At 34.6% G+C, this 27448-nt stretch overlaps 1 protein-coding gene across 6 annotated transcripts in view; it reads right to left on the bottom strand.

The window, feature by feature from the left end:
• The window catches only part of PXDNL (peroxidasin like), a 586539-nt gene that overhangs the window by 70014 nt on the left and 489077 nt on the right, over positions 1-27448 (bottom strand). For 5 of the 6 annotated variants that reach the window (XM_074206820.1, XM_074206821.1, XM_074206822.1 and 2 more), the window contains 3 exons: positions 22974-23082; positions 15709-15866; positions 9038-10541 (listed from right to left, as the gene is read on the bottom strand). In XM_074206820.1, the coding sequence (XP_074062921.1) occupies positions 9038-10541; positions 15709-15866; positions 22974-23082 (1771 nt within the window). The remainder of the gene's footprint in view (positions 1-9037; positions 10542-15708; positions 15867-22973; positions 23083-27448) is intronic. The other variant, XM_074206824.1, reaches the window with a different exon arrangement.

Below are 27448 nucleotides of genomic sequence, written 5' to 3'. Positions count from 1 at the left end.
CCAATGCCAGAGCCAAACCAATTTTCACTCAACCAAAAAGCCCTCCTTATTTTATAAATATAATTACCCCTATTAAGACACCTCATAAGATACTAACTTGTTGTTTTTAAAGGATTGATGCACTTATTTTTTGTTTGGCTATTTGTTACAATACTGTAATAATCCCCTTCAAATATAGCTATCTAATAAAGCAATTATTCATTGGCCTCTACTCAGTTTTCACTTATATAATGAAATCTACTATTTTTTTCCATTTTTTTGTTGTTGCTTGGGGATAGGAGAATTCATGGTCATGCATGATTTTCTTTCTGATTTTTCATCTTTGTCTTAGAGAACAAAGTAGTCTAAGGTTTGTGAACATATTGCAGAAAGATAAGCATTTGGATATGAATATGAAAACATTTTTACCTTGCACACCTGCTTATTTCACTTTTGTTTTTATTTTCTGGGTAGTTTTTCACATAACAATAATATAACTTTGGGTTATAGCCAGTCAGTTTCCCATTTTTCTTATATTTAACCCTTTTTTATAAAAAAAAGTAATAAAGAAGGGGCAGTTTGAGAATAGTTCTAGAATGGACATTATTATGTTCTATAAATAAAACTTAAGACTCCTTCACAAAAATTTAATGGTCCATCATGTCAAGGGGATAGATGTGTGTTCTTGAAGTCTATGCCAGATAAAGCATGAACTCTGGAAGATTCTAATAAGATAAAGAGATTTTAACTGGGTCAGTGATGGACTGTAACCAAGTGACAAACCAACCAAATTAGCTAAGTATGGAAAGTTTTATCATTTTTGGGTAGCCTAAATGTGATGGAATACTACAGCATTTAAACTCATCAAACAGAGAAATTTATGAAGCATCCCCTGTTCCTTGCTGCCTTTCTGCTTCTCCAGTAATGCAGGCAAAGAAGTGGAAAATATGGAAAAGGATAAAAATCACACAAATTATAGACTGTCAAAAAGTATTTAATGTCTTGCTTCTCAAAATAGCAAATTTTTGAACAAGGAACAACAAGGTGATGATATACTATAGGAAAAGCGTTGCAGCAATATTGACATTCTTGCTATCAATGAAGACAGAAGAGATAATAAATAAAGTAGTAGATCAATGAAAGTCTAGCTTACTAGTTCTCCTCTGAATGGCTAATAAAGGAGTTGTTAGATTTAGTTTCTTTGATTGTCCAAAGACATAATAAACATCATTTGATAGGATACTTGCTCATAACTTTGAAAAGCTTTTGGTCAGAAGCAAAAAAAAATGCATGAATATATATATATATATATATATATATATATATATATATATATTTATATATATATATATATGTTTATATTGGGTAGACCATACAAGTGGACAAAGAACTGGACCCACAACTAAGTAGAAGTGAACATACACTACACATCTAATTTGGGGTTAAAACCATGTGTACTAATTTAGACATTATTATTTTATAGAATCATGGATTCTATTTATATAAAACTGGACTGTATTTGGGAAATTATACAATACTTTCAAAAGTTTGGGCTGCTTTGTGACTAACTAACTTTTCAGACACTGATATTCTCCTGATAATGTTATGGCAGGGTATAATGAACCACTATGATCACTGAAGAATAAAAATTATAAATGATATTAAGATAATTGTTATATGTACAGTAACTAAATATAAACCAATATTTTATCCATGATGACTTAGATAGAATAATATTAAAAATAGTCTTTAGAAATACTTTAAGAATTACAAAGTACTTTGCATTGTGAGATCTCCTTTGTGCTGCATAACAACTTTTTGAGGTGACTTCTAAAGGAATTCTTCCCATTTTCCCAAGTGAAGAAATTGAAAATAATAAGAGCTAAGTGAATTGCTTATGGTCACACAGCTGGTTGGAAATGGAAGACTGAAAAAGTAGGTGGGCGAATTTTATAACAAAGGTATGTAGAAATCCATATCCATGAATAAGAGATTGATATTCTATGTGAGATACTGGAACACAAGAAATATAGGAATATGGAAGAAGTCCTGCAGCTCTATGGAAGCTCAGGGACAGATAGCAATAGATAAGAATTACAAAGAATAAAAAGACATGTATAGGTTCCTATTTGTACCACTGGAGGAATAAGTATTTATAAAGCATTTATTAAGTGCTTACTCTGTAACAGGCATGTAACAACATGACTATTGTAGCAATCCTTTTTGTGACTAGACGTTTTTAACCTTTGTCAACTCAAATGAGGGGGCATTGGGGTGGGAGGAAGAGAAAGAATTCAGAACTCAAGGTTTTAAAAGTGAATGCTAAAATTGTTTTTTTGCATGAAACCAGGGAAAAATAAAAATATAAAACTATTATATAAATGATATTAATATAATTTTACAGTTACAAGAAACCTTATTCATTACATCTCATTTAATCTCAAAGCAAATCTTGAAGGAAATTTTGTTTGAGGATAAGAGAATTTTACTGCTAGAAAAGATTTGGAAGCAGTGTTTAAGAGCTATTATTTATTAAAAAGTTAGCAAACATGGAGATATTTTTGGAACCTATGGCATCTTGTCATTGTCCAGACTATCCTTTTTGAGAGATAAAGTGTGACTTCTCTAGGCACCTGGATCTTTCTCCTACCTGGCACTTCTCTATTCTGGGATCTTCTATGCCCAAAACCATCTGGTCTCATGGCTACTGGAGAGATGACACCTCTCTTTCCAGTCTTTTTCATTCCTTAACTACTATAGGGCAGTGAATGACAAAATGTCAACAATATTCCACCCACTAAATGAGGATAGTGTTATAGCTTCCTGGAATAAGCCCAGGTCCTTAGAATATATTCTCAATGGACCAGCATAATGTGACCTAAAGACTAGAGTTCATTAGTGAGTCTCTGACATCATCTCAATTTGGGCTTTATTCTTGTTCTTCATCTGATTATGCAGTTGCATGGGTTTGTTTGTTTTTGAGGGAGTAGAAGTGGGCATTATTCCAATGTAGCTTCCTCAGTTGTCATTCTTTCTACTGTGCTCCCCCCAACTGTCCCCATTTAACCATATAAACTCCTTTAAAACATGCAGAGTCCTATAGCTTTGCATTTATGGCTTTCTAATAATGTCCTTAAAACATTGCATCAGATTAAAACATATTTAAACACTATGGATCTGTTGATCAAGAAAGAGAATTCTAGGGTTACCCAAAATTACCCAAAATTAATATTTCCTACCATTACATATTTTAGCAACTTTTAGTTTGATTATCTCTCTGATCTCTATCACTTTCAGTGTAAACTGATTATAGGATCATAACATTTTGAAAAGAGGTCTTGGAGGTAGTTAAGTGGTATAGTGGATAAAGTCCTGGCCCTGGTCTCAGGAGGACCTGAGTATAAATCTGAATTCAGACACTTAATAATTGTCTAGCTGTGTGGCCTAGGACAAGTCACTTAACCCCACTGCCTTAAATAAATAAATAAAAATTAAATAATAATAATAATAATAATAATAATTAATAATTAATAATAATAAAAGTAAATAGGTCTTAAAGATTATCTAGATAGAGAGTTCTTGACCTGGGATCCAGGAATATATTTTTGTGTATATATATACACACATACATGTATGTAGGTGTAAATGTGTATTTATGAATGTATACATGTTAGTGTTTTATGTATATTTCCCTTTCATTTCATAGGAATTGGGGCCCAGTACCTCCACAATCTGAAAAATCTGAATAAAAATTTTTGATTCTCCCTTTGTACCAGAGAAGTCTGAATTACTATGGCATTAAAATATAAAATATGCATATATTATATTTTTATGCATCACTTAGTTTCTAAACTTTTACTGTGTCATCTGTTGGCCTTCACATGTCATCTGTGGCTTCTGCAAAACTCTGAAGAAGTTCCCATTTAATTTCTTATGCTGATCCAAAATAAATAGAAACCATGATGGAGAAAATCATGATGTGGAAGTAATATCTGTAATTAGCTTCCTTACAAATCCTTTGCATTTTATTTTATTTATTTTTAAAAATCTTATTCTGGGAAGGGGTCCATCGGCTTAACTAGGCTACAAAAGGAGTCCATAGCGCAAAAAATTAATTAAGAACACTCAGTGTATATATCAAAACCATTCTGCTGCGAATGAATAAATTTAGGCCCAAAGTTAAATGACCTTTTGGAGGCCTTGTTTAAAGAGCTGGGACTAAAATCCAGATCTTCTGACAATGTTTAAAGTACTCTATTCTTCCAATAAAATTAAGTCAGTAATGGAGATGTAAAAACAGTTTTTTCTTTTTATTCCTACTGAATTCAGAAACATTGTCTTTACATAGGCTATACCTTTGGATCACACCCCAGGAATTCACTTCAAACAATAAAAGGAAGCCATTCTTTCAAGGCTTGATACAGGAGTATCTGGTAAACTATCCAGTTTCTCATCCTAACCCTTAAAATACTTTTGCCTGTAAACTACTCCATGTTAAGAATAAACATCAGGGCTGCTAGGTGGTGCAGTGGATAGAGCACAGGTTCTGGAGTCAAGAGTAGGGGAGTTCAAATCTGACCTCAGAACTTAATAATTACCAAGCTGTGTGGCCTTGGGCAAGTCACTTAATCCCATTGCCTTACAAAAAAAATAAATAAATACACATCTCTCCTCTCAGAATAATGCAAAGCATCAGGCTAAGCACAAAAACAAGTATTTGAGTTTCAAAAGTCTTCACTGTTGGGATGCAAAATGCATAAAAATGGAAAATAGAAAAGCTCTGTGGTTGGTAATGCAGTTATCAAGGGACTGTAGAAAGCAAAATTTACAATAGTTAAGTGCCTATGAGGCTAAGCTACCTTGAGGTGAGGAGGCTAAACTTACAGTTTATCCAAAAAGATGATCTTTTATAATTCAAAAGTCTGAATGGAAATTATATAAGAAGATTAACAGTTTAAAATGCTGACTCTTCATACATAACAAGGTAAGTTCATGGGGAATGTCTCTGCTTTCAATTCCTTTGAATTTGGAATCAATTCTAAAGTTATTTGCAGAATGAATGACCAAATAAACTTACAAGGAAGATTGTCACAGATATGCTGCAATGAGGATAATCTTTCTGCAAAGCACACAAAGTAGATTACATGCTAATCAACCCCCAGACACTTTAAATCTCAAACCAGAATGGGCTTGGTTTTTCTTAAATGCATTGTACATTTCTATAGTTTAACATTATATATCCTAAAAAGAAAAAGGAAATATTTGATGTAAAAGATTCAGGATCTCACACTGATTCTCTTTGTCCATAAACATCTGGTCATTCTCAGTTGACAGTTGTTCACATCATATACCTGAGGATCCTTAGAGATTCTCTTGTTTTTCTTCCCTAATTTACTAAGCCACACTAAAACCATGCCAGTCAATTCATCAGAAAGTATTGGTTAAGGTCCTAGCCCATATTATCTTTATGCAAAGCACTAAGCATATAAAGATTAAGATTATAGTCCCTACTCTCAAGAAATTTACATTTTATCAAAAGAGAAATATGCACACATCTATTGATATACCAAATAGATATAAACAAATGCAAGGTAATTTCAGGAAGTAATTATAAGCTGGGAAAATAGAAGTGGCTCATAGAAGAGAAGGTATTTCAGCTGAGCTATGAATGAAATTATATTTTCTTAGGTGTTTATTGCATAACACAAGATTTTGACCTCTCATTGGCACTGATTATTTGAGTCCCCAGATCCTGGTTCGCCTCATCTCAGCATTGGAGAGGTCTTTCTAATACACAGTCAACAAATTCCCATTGAAATGCTTCTCCCATGACTATCAAGTTAGATCAAATTAGTCCTCAGCCAGGTTTAATTAGCTTCTACAAATAGGTATTTCCTAAACTACTATAGTTGGTAGAAGGTAAGAGGTACAGTGCCTAGAGCATTGGACCTGGAAAAATACATCTTCATGAGCTTAAATCTGTTCTTACACTAGCTGTGTGACCCTGGGCAAGTCACTTAAACTGTTTTGGCTAAGTTTCCTCATCGGTAAAATGAGCTGAAGAAGGAAATGACAAACCATTCTAGTAACTTTGCCAAGTAAACCCCAAATGGGATCACGAAGAATTAGACATAATTGAAATGACTGAATAACAAAATAGATGGTAGAAACCTTTACCTCTGAAAGTCTGACATGCTCTCCCAAAAATACACAGAGTTCAGAGAAAAATAAGCTTAATCATAGAAAGCATATATAGTAAGCAAAAGGGTAAACTGCTCCTGGAAATATTTTGCTAGTGTCTTCAAAATGTTCTTCCTAAGTATGATTTTGTTCTCTCTTGAATTTGCCTTCCTTCATTGCATTTGCCTAACCTTGAATTATGAAGCAGACACTAACACCTACTGCCATTGTCCCTGGGAATATTACTAGAATGCTAATGAAAAAAAAATCGAAATCTTCTGGTCCTCTGAATTAGTCAAGGGCAATGGAGGAGATTTAGACCACAGCCAAGAGCTACTCTCAAGTCTTGGCTAGAAAAGTTCCCTCCTAGATTGCCATTTACTTCAATCCCTAATTCCAAACTAAGTCACTGATTTTATACAAGGCTCTCAGGGTGAGACTAGTCCCTAAACCAGTATCAAAAGGCTCCTACTTGTACTTAGATTAAATATATAGGCCTTGTTCATGTCTAATTTATTGATATGATTAAGATATGTTCTCAACTCATAAAGGTAACAGCACTGAATGAGGTGGAGTTATTATTTAAACTTTTACCTTTACAATCATGGAGTTTTCTGTTAAATCTATTATTTGTTGAGAATCCAAGAAAATGAATTGGGTTTTGAAAATTGTTTTGTTCTTTTAAACGTTTGTTTAGAATGGGAAAAGATGAAGTATTTTCCAAGGAATTTATTCATTCAACAATTATTAAAGATCCAACAAGTCTGATGCAGTGAAAGAGATGTGATGAAAAATAAGGCACAGTATTTACACTCAAAAAAGATTAAAATCTTGTAGAAGGTGATATAAATAGCAAATACACAGTTATGATAGAAAAACAAGTGCTTAAGACAAGAAGAAAGACTTTAAAATTAGATTGGGGCCCAAAGAAGGCCCCATGAACAAGGCAGCATTTGAAATGGACTTTGTTAGATCAGTTGAAAGAGGTAAAATAGATAACATTTATTTGGCACTTTAAAATTTGCACAGCACCTTATGTATTAATATACATACATCTGGTCTTCACAATAGCCTTCTGTGATTGCTATAGATATCATTATATCCATTTTACATTGAAAAAAGAAAACAGCTCAGGAAGGCTAAGTTCACTTGTCCATGACTGTGAATTTAGTATGCGTCAGAAGCAGAATTAAAAAAAAAAAACTTTCATATTTCTGACAAGCACAATTGCCATTAAATCTCTCTATGGAGGGAAGGAGTTGTTCCAAGGATAGGGAGATGCATGAAAAAAGCTCTGATGGGAAAGTTCAGAGATTATTTAGAGAATAATTAAGGATAGCTAAAATATAAAGTACATATTGACGTGTATAACATAAATTAGAGAGGAAGGCATATTATGGAGGGCCTTGAATATCAGGTTAAAAATATTGATTTTTATTTAGAGCTGCATTGGGAGGTCACTGAAAGATTTTCTCCTGAGAAGTAGGACATGATAAGTATATCTGTGTATAAGGCAAATTAATCTTGCATATATGTTTAGGATAGATTGAAGAAGAGAGAAATCCATCAGGAAGTCATTGCTTCATCCTTGTAACGTCAAAAACAAAGGTTTTTAATCTTTGCCAGGGGTGGAGAGGAAATCAAACTGATCTTTCATCCCATGGATTTTCTAATGCAATTTTTATGAACAGTATTATTTTGACTCAAAGAACTTTAATTTCTTATTGGTGGATCAAGCTTATTTTAATATGGAACTTGATTTACCAATTCTTTTAAAATAGTAATAGCAGAATTGGTGCCTGATAATCTTCTATCAAAGGGCTCATGAATTGATTCTTTTGGGAAAGAGTAAAATATCCCTCCCTAAAACACTCAAAATATGATCTCTTTGACAGAAGATTACCAGGGCACCAGTTTTGCTATGAATTTTAAAATAAATTATCTGTATTGATTAAAAATAAGCAGATATAAGTAATGCAATGATAGTTACACATGCATTTATAAAGAGAAAAAATTTTCAGATATCTACAACTGAAAGAGCTCAGTGATCATCTAGAACGATCTCCCCATTTCATAAGTAGCAAAACTGAGGTCCAAGAAGATTAAGTGATTTGCCCAATTTCACACAGGTAGAAATACTCATAGGTAGGATTTCCTTCAGATTCTTGAACTCCAAAGGCATTGCTTTTTCTATTTTATCATAAATATTTCAGTTTCTAAAGGAGAGGATAATAGCTAGCAGTTACTTAGAGCTTCAAAATTTGTAATGTGTATTACAGAAATTATCTCATTTGATCTTTATAACAATCCTATGAGGTAGATACTCTGATTTTTCATATAATGACACTGAAGCAGACAAGTTAAGAGACTTGCCCTTAGTCAAATAGCTAATATGTGTTTGGGGCTATTGTTGAACTTGGCTTCCTAACTCCAGATGTATACGTTAACCGCTATGCAACCCATTGCCTCTAACTTTAGAGCTGGAAGGGAGCTTACAAGAAATCAAGTCCAATTCTCTCATTTTACAGATGAGAAAACTAAGGTTCAGGGAGATTAAGTGATTTTCTAAGGTCATTGCTAGTCAATATCTGAGGCAGAATTTGAAATTAAACCTCATTGACTTCAAGGACAATTCTTTATCTAATACAACATGTTTCCTAAAATGTTTCCACTAAGATGGAAATCATCCCCCTTCACCAAACCTCAGTAGACTAAATTTTTAACAAATTTAACAAAGACAGTGAATAGCATCTCCAAGAAACAGATTTCTATATACAGAATATGTCTTTCAGCCAATGAAAAAAATTAAATTTTGACAGTACGTCTGTGTGTGTGTGTGTGTGTGTGTGTGTGTGTGTGTGTGTGTGTCTATACTTACTTTTTCAGTTTCTCTCGAATGTTTGGATCTTTAATTTCATTATGAAGATCTTCAAAGTTCTCAACAGAAGTTAAGTTACAGAAAACCCTGAAGTCTGTATATGGTGGAATTCCATGGTCACGCCCCCTTTGGATGTTGGTAGCAGCTAAATCCAAAGCCACAGAATGTGCCATAGAAAATAGCTTCTCCGTCAGTTCCAGATTGAGAAGCTGAGAAGGCACCCGTAATTTTCCAGCAACACCAAAGAGCCCACGGAGGAGTGGATCAATGCCACCCTCCTGAATTATCCTGAAGGGTGAGAAGAAGGCCTTGTGGAGAGGAAGATGACCTTCAGGGATTTCACCAAAGGTGGCATTCAAGCGATAAAGAATGGGATTGATCAACGTGTGGCCAAATCTGAATGCTGCAGTAGCAAATGAATTAATAATTCCTGAATTCACGTTGGGGTTGTACCCCTTATAATTACCTAGCATTTTCATTCCATGATCCCCAAGAATCTTCGGCAGCCAGTGACTGTATGTGATATGTTGCATCTGTGCACCAACAATTTTCCTGGCTTCATTATAAATTGTATCTCTATCCCAGTGTGGGTTCAGTGTAAACAATTCTGTGGCTATCCGATTGTGTTCTCGGAACCACAAAGTATGCATGGCTGTCAGAGCAAGCTGCTCATTGGTTCTGTGGTCCCCAGCAAGGAAGCATGGGATCTGACTTTCATTTTCATCTCGTGTACATTCAGTTGGTGGGCCTGTGGAAAATGGCAGTAGGTACTTTGCAGAAGAGGGGATAAGGAGTCCTTTCTTAAGCAGACCACTGTGATCTGTATGATCCCTAAGCTCTTCTGATTCCCGATCAGAACTTCCATAAACATTAGAAGCATCAATGTAGGATGTTAATTGGTTAATTTGTTCTCTTGCATAGACTGAGCTCATCATCAGAGAAGTCATACCACTGCCACAAACAGGGCTGGAACGGACAAAGAACATACATTGTGAATTTGATATTCGAGCATCATTCTGGGGGACAAGTATAGGGAAACAAGGAGGATCATTAGTACACACAGAACTACATGACTGACCATCAGAAAAACGAGACATACTCAATGCAGGCACTGTTTGGTCTAAGTCATGGTCTAAAAACTGACCCCATTGCATCAACATGTGAGTATATCGATCATCAGGGGTAATGGTTGCTGTCCCAACCATTTTTGTGGAGACAATTCTGGGTAGTGGCAGTGGATACTTATTGGAAAAAGAGTTTAAGTTGACACCCCGGGGCAAATTGAAGCCATTTTCATATACAGGTTTTAGTATACGTTCAAAAGCAGTCATAGAAGCCCCCCACATTGGGTTCTGTAAGTTGTTACATGTGCCATCATGGGTTCTGTACTTTTGATGGAAACAGATATCAGAGCAATTTGGAGAGCGTCTGTGGGCTGTACATCCAGAGAGGTTGGCAATGAGGCCGAGGTAGTGTGGAGACACCAAGTCATTGTAACGAAATTCTGAAATATAGAACAGTTGAAAAATATTAAAGTAGCTCAAAATCCTACTTGAAAGAAAATTTATCAAATGTTGAAAATATACAACATAGAAATACTGGGAATGCAAAGTCCAATGTGCATTGACTGAGAATTCTTTACAGAGCCAACCTAAGATGACTGTAATTATTTTTAAATGAGCAAAGAAAATAAAAACCTAAGCAAAGAATAAACATATATATGTATATATGTGTGTATGTGTGTGTATGTGTGTAATATATGTGTATTTGAAAAGGACCAGGCTTATACTCTGCCCCTTATTAAAGAATGCCTTTAATAATAGTCATGTGTTTACTAACAGATAGCCTTACTTTTTTTATTTTTTTTGGGGGGGGGGGGGCCTAGGCAATAGGGTTAAGTGACTTGCCAAAGTTCACAATGCTAGGTAATTATTAAGTGTCTGAGACTGGATTTGAACTCAGGTCCTCCTGACTCCAGGGCCAGTGCTCTATCCACTGTACCACCTAGCTGCCCCTTCCTGACTTCTTTGAAAAAATTTCAGTGAAAGTTCTAAGAGTAAAATCAAAGGGTATTTCAGAATTTCACAAGGGCAACAAAATAATACAAAGTAATTTAAACAACCAAATAATACAGGATATAAATTAAAATGATATACATTCAAAAATCATAAGTCAATTCATGCAGTAAAACAAAACCCCTTATGTTCAAAAATTTGTAGATGTCAAAATAGAATTGTCAAGTATTAAAGTAATGAAAATGTGATATGAATAGAACTCATCTATATGGTGCTGGATATATGTGTGTGTGTGAATAGCCCATTTATTAATGAACAGAGAAATAGAATTCATCATATCTTCAATATTTTATTCATGAGCCATTTTTAAAGAGGTTTTTCCTGATTACCACAAGTGTTTGATTTCTTCTGAAATAGCTTCATTTATTTTGCATGTAGTCTACATCTTCATATCTAAGTATCTTCTGACCTTAAGGTTAAAAGTCATTTTTTGTTTCTGAAACTCTGGTACTTAGTACCTAACACCTACTAAGAACTTCAGAAAATCTGTTTGTTTTGCTTGATTAATTGATTAACCTTCATAGAAATGATAAAAATACAATTTGAATACATTTATATATTTACATTTATATACATGCCTGCATACATAATATCATTTTAATAACTTCAAGGAAACTGGCAAAATAATAGAAAACTCTAGGTAGGTAGCTAGGTGGTGCAGTGGATAGAGTGGCAGGCCTGGGTCAGGAAAGATTCATTTTCTCATGGGATATGGGAAAGTCATTAAACTATTTTGCCTCCATATCCTCATCTGCAAAATACATTGAAGACGAAAACTGACCAACTTCTCCAGTATCTTTGGAAAGAAAATCCGAAAGGGTATCACAAAATATCAGGCATGACTGAAAAATGACTGAGCAAACATCTGGGCCTATAAAACATCAAGCATAAACAAAAAGTTATGGGATATAGTTAAAATAGAAGACATTCCTGTGAAATAAAAATTCAACTCATTGATAAGCTCAAAGTTAACAAACTGACATATAACAGAAATCTTAGTTTTTTAAAATATATTGTTTGTCCTTAGTTTTTGAAGAGGACCAATGATATCACTTGTAATATCACACATAAATAAGACTTAAGAGAAACAGTGATGCACAAAATTGTCTGCCTCCCTCCCTCCCTCTCTCTTTCAGTCAGTGAAGTCCAGTGGCAGGACAGGAGTCAAGATGACTGTCAACGTCTGACCCAGCTCTGGGTACTCCCCAGAAGCTGCTTCAGGTCCTTCATGACTATTGGAATAAATTTTTCTCACCTGCCCAAACCTGCTTGGAGTAGACCTTTCCCTGACTTGTCCATTGGTGTAAGGATGGTCAGTTATACCCTCAACTTGATTAGCCATTCTGCCAAGTTGGCTATACAAGAGGGTGGTCTATGAGAATGGGATAATATATATAGCTTCTTGGAGCCCCAGGTGACAATTGAGATAAAGGGAGTGCTCAGGGGGACTAGAACCTCTTGGCTGAGGATTGTCAAGTTCTCTTCCACCTTTGGTGTCCACTTCTCACCTCAACTTTCACCTGTGACTCCAATAAATTCATGTATCATCAAATGAGTGTTTGCTGTAGTGAAGGAAAGCCTACCTTCTTATCCTCATTTACATATACACATATGCAAACAGATATTTCTCTATATGGATATATATTTACATATATATATATTCTCATTTCTACATAAATATACATATATTACAATATGTGTATATTATGGAAATGGGGGAAAATTATACCAGATAAGAAGGTAAGAATTTCTACCACGAACAAGTATATATGCAGACACGTATGTATATACACACACATAGATGCAGACATATTTTTTGTACCAATATATTTGCATATTGTTGAAATCCTTCGGTGCACTCAACATGCTAGGATCTTTCACTTAATCTCTTGTCATTGACTGCCTCTCATTTCGACTCTATCACTAACTCAACTTTTCCCATCATTCAACTCTGATGATTTCCTTTATGCCACTACTCTTAAGCAAGGTGACACAGGTGATCTGCACAGCCCTCTCCTGTCCTTCATGCACATCTTCATTTGGGTGACTTCATGCTGGTAAGCCAAAGTTTCTAATCTTTTCGGAAGTATCCGATGGCTCACCAAGTTCATTGAATCAAAGAAAGAATGCAGACACTATTAAGAAGGATTTCTGTTTTATCCTTTAAGAATACTAACTTGATAGTTGCAAAGATTGCTGAGAAAAGGAAAAGACTTAGATGTGGAAACTTTGTAACAGGCTGAAAAAGGCCAGAGATGACTATGAGTACATAAATAGAAAGGTTCAACAATGTTGTCATGGGAAGTTGTTGAGATATGACAATTGATAGGATATGAGGGTGGGGAGGGCGAAAAGGAAGATTTAAGGATGATTCATTTGAGTATCTAGATGACCAGAAAGATAGTAATACACTGCACAGAAATTGGAAATTTTGTAGAATGAGTGTTTTGAAGAGGATACATATAGGTTTCCAAAAGAAAAGGAAAAATAAAATAATTATATTTAGTCAGCTGACATGTATTCAAGGCTATATTATGCATCAGGACCAGGGCTAAATATTGGGGGATACAAAAATAAGACAAAATTTTCTATCCTTAAAGCATATACATTCTCCAGGGAAGATATATGTAAATATTAATGAGTACATAATATAGAGAAAGTTGATAGAATGATGCAGAGGAAAAGTCAATAGAAGATGGGGTGAATGAGGAAGTGCTCTGGCAGAAGATGAGTTTTGAAAGAAGCTAAGGAACATAAGAGACAGGGGTAAAAAAAACAAAGGAACACAGTCTAGTAATGACAGCCCCATACAAGTGGCATATTTTGATGAAAGCAAAAACAGTTTATGAAATGTCAGACAGTCAATAAACATTTATCAAGTATCATATTATGGGTTATGCACTATGGCAAGCACCAGAAATACAAAGCAAGTCAAAGAACAGTCTATGTGTAGAGTCAAGGTTAAGAATCAACTGAGGAAAACTAAAGATTTTTGCTTTGTTCCCACAAGGAGATAAGGCATATGAAGACAAGGGACAAATTGAAACCTCATAGTCATTATGCTTTGTTAATTATATTCATAATATATGCCAAAACCTCAATTCATATTTCCTTCTAAAACTAACCTTTGAGGTTTTTTATTCACACTGATTACCAACTATAAAGCACTTAAATTTTTATATTTTTATTTAATATTTAAATTTATATTTTGTATTTAATTTAAGTTGGTCATAAAACAGAATTCTATAATCAAATCCCTAAATTATTTTCATGACAATTATCTCATATTTTAAAATTATGCTTTTCCAGGCTTCAGATGCATGTATCCATCCTAGACATTTTGAGAAATCTTGCCCTCCACTCTGATGCCATTGTGAATACTCATTCCTTCTGAGTCCCAAAATTGTTATATTCCATTTCTAAATCTTTATTTTTCTCTACAATCAAGCTTCTTCAAGTCTTTAAAGAGTTCGTAATTCAAAAACAGATTTGTATCCTACAAAAGAATACTAAAACCCCTCCATTTTGTGGCAGATTGTTTTGACTTACCATAGTCATCATTTATTGGCTGACTTTATGGTGAAGAGCTTAACTCAGGACAAAGCAAAAGTCTTGAGTTATCCTAAGTTAAACTTAAGACAACCTATACAGTATTTATCATCATAACTGCCTGTATCCAATATTTTTCCAACTGGATGCAATCTTCTGGCATAGTCTTCAAGAATTAGGGTCATCTGCATGTCAGGATAAGGTCTTACAGTGGAGGTCATTGTAAGCACCATTCATTAAAACTATTCCAACTTAACTTAATAAATTTTAGGGATTCAATAATTCAAAACCAGATCAGTTACTTTTACTGTTGAGGAGATAATGCATTGCTTTTGGTTTGGTTAGATTTTATTTTATTTTAAATACACACACTGGAAGACATGAAAAAGATGTTTTGGCCTACCTCCCAGTTTATTTCCCCAAGGAAGTTACTCAAGAAGGTAAGGGAAAGAGGTCATGGTAGAATACCGTTATAGTAATATCAAAATCAGTGTGCTATTGATAATAACAAGAAGTCACCTTCGCAAACACTTCATTTTCTTTCAAAGGAAAAAAGGTAAAATGCCTGAGAAATTTCAGTGACATCTTCCCATAGCATTTACTAAGTAGATTTCTGATGTTTTACAAAAGGAATTGCTGGGGAAAAAAAACCATAAAGTAACAGGGAATGTACATGTCTTGATGATGGAGATGCCTGAAGACTCAGCAAGCGATTTGTATAATTACAATAGTGAACAAGGGAAATAACAGTTTAAGAATAAAGTACTTCTTACTAGGAAGGGAGCAATCTCTTATTGATCTTAGGGGTAGAGGATGTACATAGCATATGGCTCACTCAGATTTAGCCAGGACCTAGTTAATATTAGCAACAACAGAAACCATCTTCCTTTGATTAGAGACTATATCATTTCATCCCTTTTAACTTTATAAAACCTGCACTTCACTGGTTGATTTAAAAAAATATTCCAAAAATGCTGATATTTTAAAATGGGAAAATTCATTGATATTTTATAATACATTTCGAAGTGAACACTTATAAATCCTAACCTTGGTCCTCTAAATCAACAGTGAGGCCTTGCTTCACGTTCTCTTGGATCAACTGAAGTGTTTGTTCAAAAATTTCCCCTGCTCTTGCAGTCTCAACGGTGAAGGGGTCCCGTGGATAGCGGAATTGAGCCAGCAGGTCACTAGGAGTTCGAGGTCTTCTGCAAATGACAAAAACATTGCTATTTATGAATTAAATTAAATTGCAGAAAACCTCTGAATGATACTTCAGGAATTCAAACAAAAATATATCAATACTAATTAAGTCAAGAGTTTACTTAAATAACATATTTTCTTTGGTATTTTAAAGTCAATGGATTGACTTGAGTAAACATTTATAAGGAATGGACTTAGTCTAGTGAGTACTCTCCTAGGATATCCAATGTATTATGAAAATATAAAGTAATAGATATCATCTCTAATAATGGGACAATCCATATTTCTTCCCCTTAGTTAATACTATTTATACAATTTATACAGGGGTATTGAATGTAACTTCAGAAAGACAATCTTTTGGAAGAGGCATTTAAAATAGTCATTGAATATTTATTCTCATTAATATCATATTTGTCATCTATTAAATATATACTTGAAAATTTGATGAAAGTTACTGGAATGAAAGGTTTGGAAGATTTTTTATTACATAAGACTTCACTGAAATTCCATTCAACTCTGCAAGCCTATTTGCAAATCTTACTGAGGAAATGCAAAACCCATTCACCCTTGACTAGATGGTTTAATGAATTCATGTAAGTGATTTATATTTATATGTTACATACATGCATTTACATACGTATATATTTAGATATATTTTTGTACATATTGATTATAGTATCCATATATGGAATGTATTAAGAACTTGTTCCTTAGTCCTGTATTATTCAATCCATCAGTAAACATCTATGTTTATTGTACCAAGGATAAAAAATGTTTAAGTACCAGTGATGCAAAAAGACATGTCAGACCATCCTTGCCCTCATTTACAATCTAATGAAGGAGACAACATGCAAATAAATGTATACAAAGCAAGCTATATACAAGATAAATTGTAAGTAATTAAATCAGGAAACCACTGTAATTAAGAGGTTGGATTTAAGGAAGCTAACAAGTTCAAAAATTGGAATGGAAGAGAAAGATGTTCTAGACACAGGAAAGAGTCAGAGAGAGTACCTGAACTCGAAAGATGGAGTATCTTGTTTGTGGAACAAACAGTAGATCAGTATCACTGGCACAAGAAGTATGGTTAGGGAGTAGCATTTTTTCTTTTTTTATATTTATTTAGTCTTATTTTGTACAATTTTTATACATTAATACAATATTCTTGTTTAAGAGTAAAAAAAAAAAATACCCCCCTCTCCCCCCCCCCAAAAAAATAGACTCGCTTGAGCGATAAGTAAAGGGGAAAGAAAAAATTAAAATTAAAATTAAAAAAATAATAGTAATAATTGTAGGTATGGCCAGGTGGAGCAGTGGACAGAGCACCAGTCCTGGAGCCAGGAGCACCTGAGCCCATATCCGGCACCGTACACCCAACAATCACCCAGTTCTGTGACATGCAAGGCACCCCAACCCCGCTGCCCTGCAAAAACCAAAAAAAAGAAAAAAAGACCCAAAATAAAATAAAATAGTAATAATAGTAGGGGTGACTGGGTGGCAGACAGAGCACTGGCCCTTGAGCCTCAGACACCCAACAATCACCCTACTATGTGGCCCCAGGCAGGCCACTCAGCCCCATTTTCTGCACCCCCCCCAAAATAATAATAACAAAAAATGTTCTTCAGTCTGTGTTCCAACACCATCAATTCTGTCATGGGTGGATCACATTCTTTATGATAAGTTCAACACAAAAGTTACTTAAATATTTTTCCACCATTGCCATTGCTGATCGCAACACCCCCCTTTCATATTTCTCTACTACCATGTACTATATTTTCTCTCTCATTTCACTCTGATTCTGCTATAGGGTAGCTGAGTGGCTCATCAGACAGATCTCTGGCCCTGAGGCCAAGAGGCCCTGAGCCCCCTTACCACCCCTCAGGCCCAGCATCTACCTGGCCCTATGGTCCCAGACAGGTCATCCAATCCCAGCCCCTTGCAGGAAGTAAGAGAAAATGTGTTATATCTGACCACTCTCCCCCCATGGTCCATCCTCTCCTCCATCACTTACATTCCCCCCCTTTCCCCTGTCCCCCACTCTTCTTACTCCAAATGTCTATGCCCCATGAGTATATATGCTGTTTCCTCTCCTAGCCACCTTGGATGAGAGAAGATTCCCTCATTCCCCCTTGCCTTACCCCTTCCATATCATTGCAATATCTCATTGTAATAAAGAAAAATCTTATTATATGAATTATCTTGGCTTATTCCCCCCCTCTCCTTCTTTCTCCCATTCCATTTCCCTTTTATCTATTGACTCCATTTTTTACACCACAATATATCTTCAAATGCAGTTTTCTCCTGTGCTTCAACTATAAAAGCTCCTTCTACCTGCTCTGTTAATTGGATATTATCATTATCATTTTTCTATACAGGAATACATGGAGTTCATCATCATTAAGTTCCTCATATGTCCCCCCTCTCCTCCAATCTCCATGCTTCACCTGAGTCCTGTATCTGAAGATCAAACCTTCTGTTCAGCTCTGGCCATTTCAACAGGAACATTTGAAATTCCCCTGGTTCACTGAAAGTCCATCTTTTTCCCTGGAAGAGGACTTTTAGTTTTGCTGGGTAGTTGATTCTCGGTTGCATTCTAAGCTCTTTTGCCTTCTGGTATATTATATTACAAGCCCTACAAGCTTTTAATGTAGTTGTTGCTAAGTCCTGTGAGATCCTGATTGCAGCTCCATGGTATTTGAATTGTGTCCTTCTGGATGCTTGTAAAATTTTTCTTTGACTTGGGAGTTCTGGAACTTGACTATAATATTCCTGGGGGTTGGTTTTTTGGGATCTCTTTCTTGGGGAGATCGGTGGATTCTCTCCATATCTATTTTGCCCTCTGCTTCTAGGATATCAGGGAAATTTTCCTGTAGTAATTCTTTGAAAATGATGTCAAGGCTCTTTTCCTGATCATGACTTTCAGGTATTCCAATAATTTTTAGATTATCTTTCCTAAATATGTTTTCCATATCAGTTGGTTTTTTTCAATGAGATGTTTCACATTTTCTTCTAAGTTTTCATTCTTTAGGTTTTGAAGTATTGAGTCCCGATTTCTCATAAATTCATCAATCTCCCTGAGTTCTATTCTTTGTCTGAAGATTTGTTTTCCTCAGAGAGCTTTCTTATCTCTTTTTCCATCTGGCCAATTCTGCTTTTTAAAGCATTCTTCTCCTCAATAACGTTTTGAACTGTATTGTCCATTTGACCTAAGCTGGTTTTTAGCATGCTATTTTCTTCAGCATTTTTTTGGATTTCCTTGACTAAGCTGCTGACTTCATTTTCATGTTTTTTCCTGCATCTCTCTCATTTCTTTTCCCAGTTTTTCTGCTATCTCCCTCATTTGATTTTCATAGTTTTTTTTGAGCTCTGTCATAGCCTGAGCCCAATTTCTGTTTTTCTTGGAGTCTTTAGATGCAAGAGCATGTGCTTCCTCATCTTCAGACAGAGTGTTTTGATCCTTCTTGGGCTTATATGAGAAATATTTCTCAATGCTGTTCCTCTTCTCTGCTTGCTCATTTTCCCAGACTAATCCTGTTTTTGTGGTGCTTCCTGAGCTTTTGGGACACTCCCACAAGGGTCTCAGTGTGTGAGGCTCTCTCCTCCCTCCTGGTCTGTGAATGACCATAAGCACCCCCCCCTCTGCCACGGGGCTGAGGTGGTGTGGGCCCTGGTGTTCTATGGGGGGCCTAGACTCCAATCAGGATCTGAATGTGGTCAGAACCCCAGCCTCCTGTTCCAGGGGCAGAGGACAGAGCTCAGCAATCTCGCTCCTGCTTACTGGCTCCCCCTTCTTCTGTTTTGTGCATCTGGGCTGCCGCAAGACCACATTGCTCTCTGTATGCCCTGAGGGCTGGGCTTCATGTGCTCACTCTGGCAGAGGTCCCCCACTGTTCCCCCAATTTGTGCCCGGTGCTCCCCAGGGTGTAGCTAAGGAAATTCCCCCGCTGCTGTGAGCCACAGCTGCCTCCGGGAGGCTGAAGTTCTTTTGCTCTGGCAGGTCACCCCTCTGGTGGGCTGCCCTCCAAGCTCAGGGAGCAGAGCCTTTCTGCTCTTTTCCAGTTTACCTTGAGTAGGAGAACTGCCTCACTGGGTCCCTCTGTGGGTTCTGTCTCTCAAAAAGTTAGAGTCCTTAGTTTATAAGTTTTATGAGAGAGCGCCTAAGCGACATTCCTCTCTTGTCACCATCTTGGCTCTGCCTGGGGAGTAGCATTTAAGAAAGCTGGAAAGGTAGGTTTTTGACAACTAAGATAAAGAAATATATGACATGCCTATAAAATGTGAGGATGTGACAAAGTCGGAGAAAATAATTATACTGATAAAAAGAACTGGGATGCAAACAAATCCTGACAGGGCAGAATCATGGATCAAGTGTAAGGATACTGACAAATCGGAGCCCAAAGTAAGGACTATTACCAAGATATGTATGTTTGTCTACTTATATAAACTCAAGCATATATACATATATCTCATTAAAACACAGGTAAATAATGCAGTTTTATTTTGAATTAATACAAAGTAATGTATAATAATAAAGGAAGTGATGTAATTATAATAGAAAATTCCAAGATGAGGAAAATTAAGATTTAGAGTTAGGGGTAATAGGAAGAATGCTTCAGAAGAGTAGATTTCAGCTCAATGTAAGGTAAAACTTCCCTGAACTTATATTTTATTTTATTTTTTAGGGTTTTTTTGGTAAGACAATGGGGTTAAATAGCTTGCCCAAGGTCATACAGCTAGGTAATTATGAAATATCTGAGGCTGGATTTGAACTCAGGTACTCATGACTCCAGGTCCAGTGCTCTATCCACTGTACCATCTAGCTGCCCCAGAACTTATATTTATTAACAGAGCAAGAGAATTTGTTCATAAGGCAATGAGTTAGTTCTTCAGCAGAAGTGAGAATCTTGGAATTGAAATAGCCAGTAGAGAAATTCCAAATCAATACACTCTACAATGTCCTCAACACATGATCATCCATACTCCTAATCAGATAGAATTGGTTAACTCCCAAGCCAGATCATTAAGTTTGGGATAAATAACTATCATGGAATTTTCCTTTACATCTTTGCAATTTTTATCTTTCTTATACAGGGAAAATGTGATCATGTTTCTACATGACAACCCCTCAAATATTTGTGGAAAATTATTTTGGCTCTTTATACCCAAGACTTTTTTCCTCTGCATTTAATATTTCCTTAAAATGATCCTCATGTAGTATGATTCTGAGGCCCCTCACTATCATATTCATAATCCTTCCAATGCTCTCCAGCTTGTCAATGTCCTTCCATTTGACCCATCATTCTGACCTATCAAAAATCATTTGGATCATCATTCTTTTAATCAGCATATTTATCCCATCCAACTCTATGTCATATTTATAATCCAAAAGCATGCCACATATTATTTTATCTAAGTTGTTAATAAAAATGCTTAAAACAGCAAGTACAGGATAAAAGTACAAGATCAAAGACTGAACCCCAGCAAATTTCATTTGACAGCTTCCTCTAAGTTGAAATAAACCCATTAATTAAAATCTTATTGGAATATTTCTCACTGTATCTGAATGAAGTTTAGGGTAGCTAGATGGTATAGTGAATAGAGTGCTTGGCCTAGAATAAGGAAAAATCATTTCTGTGAGTTCATATCTAGTCTTAGTAACCCTGAACAAGTCACTTAACCCTGTTTGCCTCAATTTCTTAATCTGTAAAATGAGCTGGAGAAAGAAATGGCAAACTATTCCAGTACCTCTTCCAAGAAAACCCCAAATAAGTTTTCTAAAGAGTTAGCTATAACTTGAACAATGAACGACAATAAAAATTTGTTCTTAGTGAGACATTGGTTGGTTTAGATGACTTCTGAGGTGTCTTCCAGTTTTGAAACTTTGTGATTCTCTTTTGTTCCAAATATTGTGCAGAATGTCAAGGACATACCTTCAAGGAGAGCATAATATAGCTGGCAGATAAGGCACATGCGTGCACACACATACACACACACACACACACACACACACACACACACACACACACACACAGGCATTATAGAACAGTGATACATTACTGAAAGAGAAAAAACCTGAAGAAAGTTACAAATGAAATGCTAAGTTCCATGGATGATATTATTTAAAATTTAGGTGATTAGAGGTGGTTAAAAAAGAAACCTGTTTCAAAAGACAACTGATTTAGAAATTAATGCAAAATATAACATTTTGATATTTCCAAATAGAAATGTGGAAGTTCATTCTAAACAAGAAAACATACATTTGTTTTTTGGGAGTAGGCACCATCACAAACTCACCATAGAGATTGACAGAAGCTACTTTCTTTTTTACACCTGCTTCTTAATGCCAAAAATACTCTGTGCTTTCTAAGTTATATTAAAAAGGATATTTAGACTCTTTTTAAAAAGGGACCATTAAAAAACAGTATTATTGATTCAAATTGAAATAAGTTTCTCTTTTCATGGATTTATCTTTGTATCATGTTTCATAATAAAGGAATTAAAGAAAATGTTTGATTGGGAGATGATAGCTTGAGCAAAACACTCAGAATCTATTCTGTAATACTAATCTTATTGATCGCAGATTATTTCTATTACAGTGCTTTTTTTCTCCTTTATTCATAAAATATGACTCTAAAATCCCTTATTTATTCTAAAATAATGGAAAAATGGATATGGGAAGGAGAAAATTGTTGGTTTCAACAGATAATCTTTTATACTTTAATATTATCAATTTAGCAATAGTAAATTTCTTTGTTTACTAACCTCCAAATAATTATTTTGACATAAGTTTAGTTAATGGTCTCAAACATCACAAAATATATTGCATGAGTTTCTATCACTCTTTGTACCTTTACAGAGATGGTTCTGATTCATAGAAATTTGGGGGGAATAATCATTGGCTAGCAATTCAGGGAGCATCTTAACTTTTCTTTCAATAGCTGAACTAACAATGACTGCTTTTCCCAGACAATGGCCTGGCTTGCCAAGCTTAAAGAAAACATATTTTGACAATCTCATAACAGTGTCCCTGCTTGTGATTTATGAAGCTTGCAATAGCTAAACAGAACTGAAATGAAAACAATTTTCATAAGGAAAATAAAATAAATCCTTACTGTGAAAATAGATTTCTTCTTGTGGAGTTAATTGCACTGTCAACCCTCTGGATGGCATCAAGAATGGATGATTCAACAAAGTTATCACCAGCTTGTCTACCCTGTATTGCTGTAACAACAATCCCATGATTTAAAAAAACAAAATTTAAGGTTAGGAATTACATGTTATAAGTGGCATTTAACACTTTTTATATTTTAGAAGGGACAACATCTAACAAAATAAAAAAAAACAACAGTATAAAGCCTCCTGGAGATATTTCCTATTATATAGAAAGAGCAATTCCTCAACAAAGCTCCCAATATAAACTCTTTTTAATTCAAAGAATTAAAGTACTCCAAAAACAAGTAAAAGTATATATACATATATACATATATATGGTTATTTTATTTAATAATAATGGTTAAGGTAACCCAGACATATAAGGATAAAGGATTACTGTGCTATTGGTATCTGTCTCATCAAAGCACCTGACATGAAATCTATTCATATGGAGAGAAGGAAGCTTGCTTCTGGGAGAATAGTACTGATATATAAAGGAAGTGACTTTGGGGCAAGGTGGAAAAAGTGTAGACATAGGCTACTGATGGCTAAACTTTAGTTAGGAGGAATCTTTTCTAATTGGATTGATAGTCAATAAGTCAGTATTTAATAAGGTTTCTCAGTATTGTCACCTCCTTTTTGTGGTAAGAGGAAAGACCTCTTGGGCTTTTACCCTCAGAAGCTGTATGGATGCCAAGAAATAGGCTTTAAATCTTAATTTTCCCCCTTACCTATGGATGAAGGAATTAGAGTCTCTGACCTTAGGAATTTTGAATGGTCTAGAGAGTGAGTTAAAAAAAAAACTCTGAAAGTTAGTATCTAGACTAGGTCTTTGTAACCAAAATAAAATTGCTAGGGTGACTCAGAAATTTATTTTTCAAGTGAAGAAAATTCTACATATTTTATCCCAGCAGTAAGTTCCAAAAATAGAAGAGGACTGTGCCTTTCATTTCTGGCACTTCAACTCTAGAGACTACTAGAATATAGATACAGACCTCAGAATATGAGAGTGCTTAGATTCAAAGAACTTGTGGATAGAACTCAAAATATAAAATCCAGATTCAAATTTTAGACTTGCTATCTTTTAGTTATATGATAGGCAAATCACACTGCTCTCTCTAGCTTTGGTTTCCCTATCTATGAAATGTGGGATTTGGATTAGATCAGAGACGAGCAAACTGGAGCTAAGAAGGATTTTTACATTTTTAAATACAATAAAATTTTATTTAAAAATGTTTTAAAAACATACAATAAAACTTTTAAAATGCAGAAAATATTCTTAGCTCCAGGGACTATGGGATTGATATTTGGGCCATAATTTGCTAACCCTTAGAGGACATGATCTCTAAGGTCTGACCAACTCTGATTTACTCATCCAATATTGGGTCCAAGAAGCCTGAATCATACTACACATTGTAAGCTCCTTGAGGAGAGAGACTCTTCATTTATATTTGTATAACCAGTTCTTAGCACCATGCCTAGTACTGAATAAATAATAATAAAAATTAAAAAGCAGGTACTTATTAAATACTTCATGACTGCCAGCCATCACAGATGATTTGAAAACAAGAGTTGGTATAAAGAATATAATCAGGGATACAAATAAGGACAGAGAGAAAAAAAGGACATGGGTCAGATTATACTGAGAATGAGACATCTGATAGACTTCCATGAGAAGGCTTCCCAGTCCCTCAAGCAAAATATCTATGGAGAAGGTATATTAAAATATGGATAAGAATTATTCAAGGAGTAAAGTACAGAGGAACAGTGGTTTATATCATTGAAAGATATAGTTATCAAACTCCATAAGTTCATCAAAAAAGTCAGAAACATGAAATTCTTTTCTCTTATGTCAACATCTACATATAGTATTAGGAAAGTTGTCAAAGATTATAGTGAAAACATTCAATTTTGATCCATGCATATCATGAATGCAAATGTAAAGACTATATCAGATTGCCTTCTGTTGGGGGGAAGGGGGAGGGAAGGCAGGGAGGGAGAAAAAATTGTAAAACTCAGAACCTTGTAAAAAATGACTGGTAGTAACTACCACTGTATGTAAGTAGAAAACAAATAAAATATCTGTATAATGAAAAAAATATTATAGTGAAAAAAGAACTAATTCCCATAGAAATTTAGTGATGCAAATAACATTTACTGATACAATAAAGATTGATAGAGGACTTGAGTCCTCAAATTAGATTTTGGTTTTAAAAAAAAACTCATATATTTTTTTTTATTTACAATGAATTTCAAAAACAATGAAGTAGTCAAAAACTGACAAGATACTTGAGGACAGACACCATATTTTTTCTATAATTGAAATCCCTCATAAGACATAGCATAGTAGCCTGCGAAGTGTATGTATTTCATTTCAGTTTGATTAATTGATTGTCAATTATAAATTGAAAGAACTATTACCTCCTCTGTACTCCTTCCCCTGAGGCCTTCTCTCCTTCTCTTTGGAGACAGTTGGGCCTAGACAGTGAATAACTCCTCCTAGATCTTTCATAAAGGAGAGCATTCCTTACCCAATTACACTCCTATGAACTTCATCATGCCCTCACTCCACCTTTTCAGGGTTCTTTTGACAAATTTTCTTTCCCCACTAGATTGTGACCTCTTTGAGAAAAGACATTGTCTTTTATCTAACTTTTTATACCCAATGTTTACCTCAATGACTGGAACATCCTTAGACACTTTAATAAATATTTATTGACTGATTAGATGATTAGACAAAAGTAAAGTTAAAATTTTCAATTCAGTTCTCTGGAGATTATTCAGAGTATCTATGACACATCAATATAGGTACTCTCTCTAATAGTGAAAAGCTAAATTCATCTATCCTTGAAGATAAAGGTTAAAAAGGTACTCATGAAAAAAGTAAAAATCTAACTAAAATGATCATGCAAAGTATCAGATAAAAAAAGAAGAATAAAGAATTATTTTCAAAAAATGAAGTCAGCTATTTTTGTGTACTTTTTACAACTCTGACAACCTGTATGTTCTCTCTCATCTTATTTTTATAATACCTCAGAGTAAAATCCTTTATATCCCCACTATAAAGATGAAGAAATTGAGGTTCAAAAAGATGAACTAATTCAGACATGCTCACCCAGTTACTAAGTAAAAGAATAAAAACTCCAAATCATGCTTTTTTGACTCCACATACAATGCTCTTTCTAGTACCTACCTTTCACATAATTCGAAATGTCAATAGTTTGAGGTGATGATTGATATTTAAAAAAAGTACATCAGGAAAAATGTAGCTCTGTCACAGCATTCAGGTAGGTTCTGATTAATGTGAATAATGAATCCCCTGAAGTGAACACATTATTCAATTTTGTACTACAATTTCCATTGGTTGGGAGGCAACTATCATATTTTACAAAAGTATAACTTCAAATCGTGTGATTCCAAATACAAATTACCACTTATGGGGATTAAATATCTACTCTAATCTGGACCTAGCCATATTTATAAACAGAAGTGAATACATTTTTAAAAACTGATCTTAGTATTAAAGGTCATCAGAGGATATAGAAGATTTTAGAAACTTGCAGTATTAAATAACAGGAGAATAGTATTCCTTCCCATTATCACTGGGAATTTAAAAAATAAAAACAACAAGATAATGAATAGGAAACTAAGCAAAATCAACCCTCTAGGACATTATAGAAAATCTAAAGATTTATGAAAGGCAGGTTAATGCACACTTCACCATTAAGCAGTATAGGAAAAGATGTGCCACAACTGGACAAAACACACATATTTTTATTTATACTTATGGACTGAAATTTATATATTTAAATTCTATTACTTTATCTTATAAAATGACAAATAAAATAAAATAAGATAAGGTGTATAAAAACAATAAAGAAGTTTTGTAGAGAAAAAAGAGGAAAAAATATTTTGCTCGTTTGACTTGCCAACTAGATACTGGAGTAAGTTTAAAATATCTAGCACTAATATACTGTCAGTTCTCTTTGAACTTCAAAATAGATCTCAAAGAAGTGGGTAGTTAAATTGGATACTTCAAAAGGTAGTAAAGTCATATTTTGGTCCACTCAGTTAGTTAGTTAGTTGGGACTGATAATTCAATTTAAATTTTTTGCCTTAATTTCTGAGAATTGATCTTAAGAGAATCATTCATGCTGAATTATTTTATATAAATCCACAATCCCTCTCCTATATTCTTCTTTCGTAAAACATATGTGTTATATATATATATATATATATATATATATATATATATATATACTCTATTCGTCCAACAATATTAAGACTCTCCATATCATAAAGGAAGGGCATTGTGGTAAATAATTTGAATTAAGACAATTAGAGTTCAAGTTTCATAAACTAAAAAATCTCCATCAAAAGGCAAGGTGGGGTTATTAGCAAACACAAAGAATGTCCAAAACTCAATATTTCATTG

The sequence above is a fragment of the Macrotis lagotis genome, chromosome X (assembly GCF_037893015.1).
Source record: "Macrotis lagotis isolate mMagLag1 chromosome X, bilby.v1.9.chrom.fasta, whole genome shotgun sequence".
NCBI classification, from domain to species: domain Eukaryota; kingdom Metazoa; phylum Chordata; class Mammalia; order Peramelemorphia; family Peramelidae; genus Macrotis; species Macrotis lagotis.
The sequence above is the reverse complement of the archived record's forward strand: the minus strand, read 5'-3'. Positions and strand labels throughout refer to the sequence as shown.